The sequence below is a fragment of the Helianthus annuus genome, chromosome 17 (assembly GCF_002127325.2).
Source record: "Helianthus annuus cultivar XRQ/B chromosome 17, HanXRQr2.0-SUNRISE, whole genome shotgun sequence".
Lineage (NCBI taxonomy): Eukaryota > Viridiplantae > Streptophyta > Magnoliopsida > Asterales > Asteraceae > Helianthus > Helianthus annuus.
In genome coordinates this window covers 19,362,888-19,373,497 of record NC_035449.2, presented here as the reverse complement: position 1 = coordinate 19,373,497, position 10,610 = coordinate 19,362,888, and the positions used below count along the sequence as shown (strand labels likewise).

Genomic DNA, 10,610 nt, shown 5'->3' with positions numbered 1-10,610 from the left:
CTTCAATTTGCAGATTTTAGTGTGAAGCTAGGGTTTGGAGAATACCCTTGTCGCCCCTTTTCCTCTTGTTCGACCAGACACACCCACAAATGGTGTGTTTGGTGAGTTTTGTTACTAATCAGCTTTTAACTTTCGTTCTTTGGCAATTTTAGTCCCTCACTTATCATTTCGCTTTAAATACTAGTGTCTTAACCAAGTGTAAGTTATTTCAAGACTTGTAATTTTAACTAGGTTAAAATTTCTAGTTGGTTAATTCTTGTTTATTAAATCTTTAAATTTCTAATATAAAGATTTATATTTTCGGGGTGTTACATCCTGATAGCCCGATAATGGTTTGTTTTTCTCTTCATCCCAAACTTGAGCGCTACGACTATCCATAAATTTTGCCCACTCCCAATCCTGCCTATACAATCTCGCATCATTCTCTTCTACGGAGCTTAGCTGCTCCCACTTCTTCGGTATTAAACCAGAAGAAGAACCGACTCCTGATGATGAAGCTTGCCTTGTAGTCTTTTGTCTTTTACCACCGGCCATAACTACAATCACAAACAAGCAAAACATCAATATAAACCCCAACCATTACTACACTCTCAAACTTTGAACATAATGTGTGATGTTGATATTTTAATTAACAAGTGAATGTAAAATCGCCTTTTTGAACTTCCAAAGTCGCTCATTTTATTATCTACTTATCAATTTCCTTGTTAATCTTGCAATTTCTTATAAGTTCAACAATATAGTCAACATCACCTTCATGTTCATAACAAGTGTAATCACTTCACTATGGTTATAACATGCTCAAATTCCATCCAAAGCAACTAATCTTACTCAAAATCATGCTAGAACAACATACATTGTCTAAACAACCTACTCTTAAACTAAAAAGTTTAAAATTTCGGAAGAAAAACACTAAACATATGATAATCATGCATAAAATTAAGGAGAATCCATACCTTTGATGTTATAGACAAGAAGAACTAAGAAAAAGATGTAAAGCAAGTGTCTTGACAAACACCCTTTCAAAAACCCGAAATTACACGCCCAGAAATCTTGCAAACTAGCAAGAATTGATGAAAACCGTGTTGGGGGCTTTGTTCCTCTCGAAAAATCACGCGAGATGGACTCAAAAAACAGGTGAATTGGTGGAGTATTGAGAGAGTTATGAGACTTGAAGGTTTTAGGGTTCTTGAGGATTTTGTGAAGGAGATGAAGTGGATTTAGGTGAGTTATGAGAGAGAGCACAGGGATTTAGCTGGAGTGTGTGATGTGGATTTGAAGTGGGTCGAGTTTGGTTGGTGTATGTGGAGTTTGGTCATGTTTTAATAGGTTTAGGGAGGGTTTGGTTCGAAGTTTTTAAGCAAAGAACGAAGTTGGCCGGACTCACAAGAGGCTGCCCGTCGCCGACGGTCAAGACCCCGTCGCCGACGGGTTGTGAAAAATGGTCCCGTGCCGACGCCTTATGTTCCTGGATACGGACCAACTCACCCGACGGGTATTTCTGTTGCCCGTCCCGGACGGGACTACACCCATCGTCGACGGGTTGTGGTTTACCAATTTTTAATTTTTCACATTTTTTATGAAAAATATAAGGAATTTTGTGCACTTTTTCTAAAGGGACTATGTACATAAAAAAATTCCTAAAAATTATTAAAAATCTTTTTGAAAATTTTTATAAGTTAAAATTTTTGAAACACAATAACCGTCAACGGCCCTACCACCCCCCGAAAAGTCGTGTATTGTCCCTAATACACACAATTAAGTCTAAAAACATACCTTTTGTCTTCAAGACTCATTCGTGATGTCCGAACTTCACACAATCAAGAAGGTTAGTAGGAAACAAAAATGATTAACACTAAAAACACTCAAACAATGACATAAAATGTACATAACTTTACAAAACTTATTACCGGCCCTTTCAGTTGACCTCATAAGTTGGCACACTTACCACGAAGTTTACCAACTCCACATTCTCATCTTTTTTCTCGTTGTTACCATCAAGGTACGGTTTAAGGCGATGCCCATTAACCGTTTGCTTCGACCCATCCTTCGGGTCCTTGATTGTAACATCTCCAAGCTTTCCGACCCATGTAATCACGTATGGGCCCATCCATTTGCTCTTGAGCTTACCGGGGAAGTATTTAAGCCTTGAGTTGTATAGCCAAACCTTTTGACCCACTTCGAACTCCTTCGGCTTCAACTTCGCGTCATGTGCCCTCTTCATATCATCCTTGTATTTTGAGGCGCACTCATACGCTTCTTCCCTAAGCTCTTCCAACTCGCAAAGCTTTAATTTCCGCTCTTTATCTGCATCATCGTATTTCATGTTAACTTCTTTAATAGCCCACCAAGCACGATGCACAAGCTCAACCGGCAAGTGACAATTCCGCCCATAAACTAGGCGATAAGGAGTGGTTCCAATAGGTGTTTTATGAGCCGTTCTATAAGCCCATAAAGCATCATTCAACTTCGTCGACCAATCCTTTCGGTCGGGTCGAACGGTCTTTTGCAAAAAAAAATTTATTTGCCTATTGGAAACCTCCACTTGACCGCTTGTTTGTGGGTGGTAAGGAGTAGCAATTCGATGGTCAACACCATACCGTTTTAAGAGTTTGCCAAAATTAAAATTCTTGAAGTGGGATCCCCTGTCACACCCCCAAAATCCACCTGCGGAATATCACCGCTTGGGAGCGTGACTGACCAGGATCAAGCCACCAATCATATTGAACATGTAATTAATATCAAGTAAAATAAATGCAAACCAATCATTCAATACGATAGGTGTTCAAAACATAATTATAGTTTCAAAGTGTAGCGGAAGCATAAGTATGAAAACCCAATGTATATCATAAGTTCAAGTGTTATAAAGTTTAACAAAACATCCACGATCCATGCTCCACAACGACTTGCTCCTCCCTGTGCAAGCTCCATGTATCTAACGACCTGCAAGGCATGTAACAGAGAGTCAACAAGTAGTTGAGCGAGTTCACAGTGTAAAGTTCAGTAATTGTAATAGTATGAGTAGTATTATGTTCGTTCGTTAAGTCGTGTATCGTATTAGTTTCCATCGCGGGCCTCTCGGCATGTATGCGAAGATTTGGGGAAATACTCCCAAATATCCTAGACTATGTATATTTGTATCGCGGCCACCCTGGCATTACTTACGAAGTATTAGTATCTTTAGTTCGCGGCCTTCCCAAGGCATGTGTGCGAATGATTAGTCATAATATCGCAGCCAACCCCTGGCGTGTGTGCGAAGATCAGTTCAATTGGTATACTAGTCTAGCCGTATCTTATCATTACTCTTCCTCACCCGAGGACCATATCATTAGGTTCTATCAGTTCAGTATGTACGAATAAATCATCCAAATCCCATTCCCACCCTGGGAACCCCATGCCTTGGCTGTGTGAACTCACCTTGGTTTGCTCGGTATGCTAGGTTATGCACTCACAAGAAATCAGTCAAGTCCTATTGTGTGCACGTGTAATAAATCAGTTCATGTTCGTATTAATACGCAGGTAATCTATATCATAAAGCGTTTGACAGTCAACATCAAGTATCACATAAGATAGAGTTCTTGGTTAATACGAACAAGGTTATTCAGTAGCACAATTAACAGGGTCATCGTGTTTAACGAGATCAACATACTTAACAAGGTAACAAGTTTTGGCAGAACTCACACACTTAACACAGTTAACATATGTAACAGGAATAATGACTTAACAGTACTAGTTAACTAACAGAGTTAACCAACAATTAGAGTTCACAACTTAACAACTTATCAATGGTTTACATGTTTAACTACGCTACATACTTAACAGGATTTCATGCATAAGATAACAGAGTTAACTATTTACAGAGCTACTATTTAACTGTGTTTTCTGAGTGAACAGAGTTAGGCATACATACATTAAAACATCGGACTATAAGGCTCCCCCCTTAAGAATTCGGACACCCATTCCCCTGAATAAAACTCGGACAAGAAGGAGGGGGTTTCCCCTGTTCAAAAGTCGGACAAGAGGGCTTACAACATGAAAGTCAGACCATGGGGGGGTGGGGGTTTAAAGTTCGGACCAAAGGTAGGGGGGGTTAAAATCGGACCAAAGGGCATCCATTAAAGAAACTCGGACCCCCTTAAAACTTGTAAAGATCGGACACGGTATTACATGAGAAAGTCGGACCCCCTTACCTCGTTAAAAGTCGGACCAGTATTCAATTTAACAAACTCGGACATCACATGTGCAATCAAAACTCGGACTCCACAACACTTTTAAACCTCGGACAACATAAACAAGCAAAACTCGGATCACCTTTACATCCTTAAAAAGGTCGGACATGGTTAACTTTATTACAAGAGTCAGACTAATTGTCATAACCAAAAACTCAGACAATCTCATTCATTCACAAAACTCAAACAACAAAAAGTCATACGTTCATTGCATCGTAACAGTTACGTTTTCACATTTCCACACCTACGAAACCCTAATTTCATTGTATCTGTCCAGCATCAATCCAATTATCAAATCAATCATGTATTCTTAATCACCAGGCAATCGATTAAACGACTATTCAATATCATTATCATCATAATCAGAATCCAATCAATAATCACAGAGAGTATCATATGAAGAACTAGGGTTTTACCAAGAATTACAAGAATCAAGAATTGATAATAATCAAGCAATCAATAAACAATTACCTTGTACTGATTCTAGAGAAAATGTGGAATCAAGGGTGATGAATATCTTGTGCCAATGATGATGATGATGATTGCCAGAGAGAACCAAAGAAAGTGAAAGTACGTGCTTTGTTTTGTGTAATGATTAGTGAAAAGGGATTAGGGTTAAGAATAGTTTAAGTTTCACTAATAACTCTATACACCCTTAATTATTATATTTTACAATAGTGCACCATCTCAAACAATTTCACAGTTTCACCACCAAGTTCATACATTTGACAAATCTATCACAATTAACACATAACCATGCACAATCACACAATACACTTCATTGTATCAAAACGTATACAATTCCATAGCAACTAATTGTGCAAATAAATAATTACCCAAACAATGAACGTGCAATAAATGCGAAATTGGAATCTTGGAAACTCGAGTTGTCACATTATCCCCAACTTGAAAGAAATTTCGTCCCGAAATTTAGCATGCGGTTACTGAGGAAGCTAGGTAAGTTGTATCGTTTACTGATTTTCCTGGGGTGTCACATCATCCCCCCGTTGATTTGGAATTTTGTCCCGAAATTCTGTAGTAGTAGCTTCAGCCTCAGTAGTGGTTGCACAGTTTCCGAATAACTGGGGATACTTGAGTTCCATTTGATCTTCTCGTTCCCAGGTATACTCTGGGCCACGACGGGAGTTCCAACGAACTCGTACTCTTCTAGTGTTCTTGAGGACCTTGACATCCCGGTCCGTAATTTCAACTGGTTCCTCGACGAACTGCAACCGCTCGTCGATAGTGAGTTCCTTAAAAGGGACTATGAGGGTCTCATCTGACAGACACTTCTTCAGATTCGACACGTGGAATACGTTGTGAACTGCACCGAGTTCAGCTGGTAGGTTTAGTCTGTAGGCTACTTTGCCTATTCTTTCAATGATTTCGAACGGTCCGACATACCGTGGATTGAGTTTGCCCCGTTTGCCAAAACGAACCACACCCTTCCAGGGTGAGACTTTAAGTTAAACCCAGTCCCCGACCTGAAATTCCAATGGCTTCCTACGCTTATCCGCGTAGGCTTTCTGACGGTCGCGCGCTACCGCCATGCGTTGTCGTATCTGTGCAATCTTTTCCGTGGTGTCCACTATAAGTTCTGGACCCGTGATTTGACTATCCCCCACCTCCGCCCAACAGAGAGGTGACCGGCATTTACGCCCGTACAATGCCTCGAATGGAGCGGCTTGGATGCTGGTGTGATAACTGTTATTGTATGAAAACTCCACTAAAGGGAGGTGTTTTTCCCAGCTGTTGCCGAAATCGATGACACATGCCCGAAGCATGTCTTCTAGAGTTTGAATCGTTCGTTCAGACTGTCCATCCGTCTGAGGGTGATATACCGTGCTCATGTCTAATCGAGAGCCAAAAGCTTTGTGCATTGCCTGCCATAGTTCTGAAGTGAATCGTGCATCGCGATCCGAAATGATAGAGGTGGGCACCCCATGCCTTGAGACTACCTCTTTTAAGTATATGTCTGCTAGTGTGGAAACCTTGTCTGTCTCTTTGATTGCCAAGAAGTGAGCAGACTTGGTGAGTCGATCCACGATCACCCAAATAGTATCGTTCCCATGCTGGGATCTGGGTAGGTAGTAACGAAATCCATGGAAATTTCTTCCCATTTCCACTGTGGTATCTTTGGTTGCTGAAGTAAGCCTGCTGGTTTCTGATACTCTGCCTTGACTCTTGCACAAGTCAAACATTTGCCGACGTAAGTTGCTATGTGGGCCTTCATGCTAGGCCACCAGTATGTAGTTTTGATGTCGTGATACATTTTATCCGAACCTGGATGTACCGAGTAGCGAGACTTATGAGCTTCATCCATCACAAGTTCCCGTAAACCGCCATATAGTGGTACCCAAATACGCCCTGTTACATAGTAGGCGTCGTCTTCTTTTTGTTCTATTCGTTGTCTTGAGCCGCGTAAGGCTTCAGCCCTGACGTTTTCTGGTTTCAATGCTTCCACCTGAGCATCTCGTATTTGTGCAGGAAGATCAGACTGAATAGTGAGTTGCAAAGCTCGTACACGCTTAGGTAGAGTATCCTTTCGACTGAGAGCGTCAGCAACAACATTGGCTTTGCCTGGATGGTACTTGATGGCGCATTCGTAATCATTAAGTAACTCGACCCATCGTCGTTGACGCATATTCAATTCCTTCTGCTTGAAGATATGCTCAAGACTCCTGTGATCGGTGTAAATAGTGCACTTGGTACCGTACAGGTAGTGTCGCCATATCTTAAGCGCGAAAACAACAGCTCTCTAAATCGTGCGTCGTGTAGTTCCATTCATGAACTTTAAGTTGCCGCAAGGCGTAGGCAATAACTTTATCACGTTGCATCAACACACAACCAAGCCCCTATATCGATGCGTCACAATAGACCACAAAATCATCCGTGCCTTCTGGCAATGAGAGAATAGGCGCGCTGCAAAGCCTATCCTTTAAGTACTGAAAAGTGGTTTCCTGGGAGTCTCCCCAACGGTAGGTGACACCCTTCTGTGTCAGCATTGTAAGCGGCTGTGCGATCTTAGAGAAGTCTTTAATGAATCGTCTGTAGTACCCCGCCAAACCCAAGAATTGGCGTATTTCCGTTGGTGTACGCGGTGCAGGCCAGTTCCTGATCGAATCTACCTTGGATGGATCGACATGAATCCCATCCCTGTTCACCACATGGCCTAAGAAGTGGACTTCACGAAGCCAGAAGTCGCATTTTGAAAACTTGGCGTACAGTTGTTCCTTTCGAAGAAGTTCCAAGATAAGACGTAAGTGCTGCTCGTGTTCCTCCTGACTCTTGGAGTAGATCAGAATGTCGTCGATGAAGACAATGACGAACTTGTCAAGATAGGGTTTGCACACCCTATTCATATGATCCATGAAAACGGCAGGCGCGTTCGTTAGCCCGAATGGCATGACTAGAAACTCGTAGTGACCGTAGCGAGTTCTGAATGCTGTCTTGGAGACGTCCTCATCCCGGACTCTCAGCTGATGATACCCAGACCTTAGATCAATCTTGGAGTAGTAGCTCGACCCTTGCAACTGGTCGAATAAGTCGTCAATGCGTGGAAGAGGATAATGGTTCTTCACTGTGACCTTGTTCAGTTCGCGGTAGTCTATGCACATCCTGAAAGTGCCATCCTTCTTTTTCACGAATAGTACTGGAGCTCCCCAAGGCGAAGAGCTTGGACGAATGAAGCCCTTATCCAAGAGCTCTTGTAGTTGCTTAGACAGTTCTTTCAGTTCAGTTGGAGCCAGACGATACGGTGCGCGAGCTATAGGTGCTGCTCCTGGAGCTAGCTCGACTTGAAACTCGACCTGGTGATGAGGCGGTAGACCAGGTAAATCTTCTGGAAACACTTGAGGAAAATCACGTACTACTGGGATATCCTCTATTCTTTTCTCTTTCATCGATGCATCAGTAACTAGTGCCAAAATAGCAGTGTGACCTTTTCGTAAGCATTTCTGAGCCTTCAAGAAAGAGATGATGCCAACCACTGCACCACTCTTGTCGCCTTGAACTTCGAGAGGTTCTTTACCAGTGCGTGGAATACGAATAATCTTCTCCTTACATAAGATCTCTGCCTGCTGCATGGATAACCAATCCATGCCAATGACGACGTCGAAACTACCCAGAACTATAGGAATGAGGTCGATGGAGAAAGTCTGACCAGCGAGGATAAGATTACAACCCTGAACTATGTGTGTAGCTTCTAGACTTTTACCATTAGCTAACTTTACGACATGTTTGGTGTTTAGGGGAGTTGGTGCACGTTTTAACATCTGGCTAACTTTCACAGACACATAACTTGTATCCGCACCCGAATCAAACAATACAGTAACATAAAAGTCGTCAAGAAGAAACTTACCCATGACTACGTTGGGATCATTTCTGGCATCACCCTGCCCCAACACAAATGCACGACCCCTTGCTTCGTTGCCGTTGTTGTTCCCACCGTTGTTGTTGTTGTTGCCATTTCCCTGATTGTTGTTATTGTTGTTGTTGCGATTCTGGTTCTGGTTCAACTGGGGGCAATCACACTTGAAATGACCTTCAGCCCCACACTGAAAACATCCCCTGTTGCCCCGCTGTTGCTGCTGCTGATGCTGGTTCTGTGGAGCTGGTGGTGGGTATTGCTGATTCTGATTTGCAGGTCGCGAACTCCTGCAGTCTTTAGCTTCATGGCCCATCTTGAGACATCTCTGACAACGCTCCTTACGACACCGTCCACTGTGGTGCCTGTTGCACCTGTTACACAATGGGTGAATTCCCCGATATCCACCCTGCCCCTGATTGCCTAAAGAGTGCTGACTGGGACTCTGATAACTGCCAGTGTTTCGCTGCTGAAGTTGTGACTGAACTGAAGCTGATCCCTTGCTGGAATCCCCATCCCATTTTCTTTTGTTGTCACTGGGAGTAGCAGAAGTAGTAACAGCAGTAGTGGTAGCACTGATGCGTTTTGGCAGCTTGTTCTGTTCCACTGCCTGATCCGTAATACGATGAGCAAGGCGCTGAATAGCCTGGATATTATCAAGATTAGCCGATGTCACATGGCTCTGGATCTCTGGCGCTAACCCCTTGAGATACAACTCAATGCGCTTGATTGGAGGGTCCACCATAGTTGGACACAGCACGGCCAGCTCGTTTGACCTTTTAGTATAAGCTTCAATCTCTGACCCAATCATTTTCAAATGGTAAAACTCATCCTCCAGCTTGTGGATGTCTTCTTGAGTGCAGTATTCCCTTTTTATCAGTTCCTTGAAATCATTCCAAGGGGTGGCGTTAGCAGCTGCCAACCCTAAGATCTGCACTTGCGCGTTCCACCAAGTTAACGCGATTCCTTCCAAAGTACCAGTGGCGTACTTGACCCTGCGAGCCTCAGGGCATTCACACATTTCGAATACTGACTCTAGCTTCTCAAACCAATGGAGGAGTCCCACTGCCCCCTCGATGCCACTGAATGAGCTTGGACGACAGTCCATGAAGTTCTTGAAAGTACAAACAGGCTGATGAGCGTGTTCACCTAATGTCTAAGAACAGAACGAGGTTAAACATAAGAATTGTTTAGGAACGTAGGATCTAAAGATCCTAGAATGAGTTACGACTGCAGGGTATACCTCTTGCGTTTGCAGCTGCAAGTGTCGCAGCAACTTGTTCATTGATAAGAGCCGTCAACTGGGCTTGAGTCATGTTAATGCGTCCAGCCATTGATCTTCACATCAAAGGCAATATAAGTGAGAAAGGTTCGCGAATAGTGCGATGACAGAAGAGTGTAAGCACACGAGTGTTCTCAAGCAATAACAAATAGTGAGCAAAGTAATTTAAGCATACTACGAGCAAAGTTCTATGCAATTCTAGCATGTAGGCAATAAACATAAACCTTATTACCTAGGATGTTGAGTCTTGCACGTGGAGCGAAGCGTCGTTGTGGATCGTTAAGAGCACTGTTCTGGTTATAGTCTGGTTTTAATAAAAACATTTTCCCATATTAAAACCAAGTTCTCTATAACCAATGGCTCTGATACCAATCTGTCACACCCCCAAAATCCACATGCGGAATATCACCGCTTGGGAGCGTGACTGACCAGGATCAAGCCACCAATCATATTGAACATGTAATTAATATCAAGTAAAATAAATGCAAACCAATCATTCAATACGATAGGTGTTCAAAACATAATTATAGTTTCAAAGTGTAGCGGAAGCATAAGTATGAAAACCCAATGTATATCATAAGTTCAAGTGTTATAAATTTTAACAAAACATCCACGATCCATGCTCCACAACGACCTGCTCCTCCCTGTGCAAGCTCCATGTATCTAACGACCTGCAAGGCATGTAACAGAGAGTCAACAACTAGTTGAGCGAGTTCACAGTGTAAAGTTCAGTAAT

General features: G+C 42.6%; 1 protein-coding gene across 1 annotated transcript; it reads right to left on the bottom strand.

Moving 5' to 3' along the window:
• Window positions 1–461: 461 nt before the first annotated feature.
• LOC110923983 lies at window positions 462–2,323 on the bottom strand. The gene is made up of 2 exons (XM_022168030.1): window positions 1,946–2,323; window positions 462–536 (listed from the first exon to the last, which is right to left on the bottom strand). The coding sequence occupies exons 1-2, from the start codon at window positions 2,321–2,323 to the stop codon at window positions 462–464; spliced, it is 453 nt and encodes a 150-aa protein (XP_022023722.1).
• Window positions 2,324–10,610: the final 8,287 nt, after the last annotated feature.

What these genes read in the sequence shown, in the direction of transcription:
- LOC110923983 (XM_022168030.1), bottom strand. Translation starts at nt 2,323, where the DNA reads ATGAAATACGATGATGCAGATAAAGAGCGGAAATTAAAGCTTTGCGAG. An exon ending in TGGAGTTGGTAAACTTCGTG is followed by an intron (nt 537 to 1,945) that starts GTAAGTGTGCCA and finishes TTGTGATTGTAG; the next exon opens with TTATGGCCGGTGGTAAAAGA.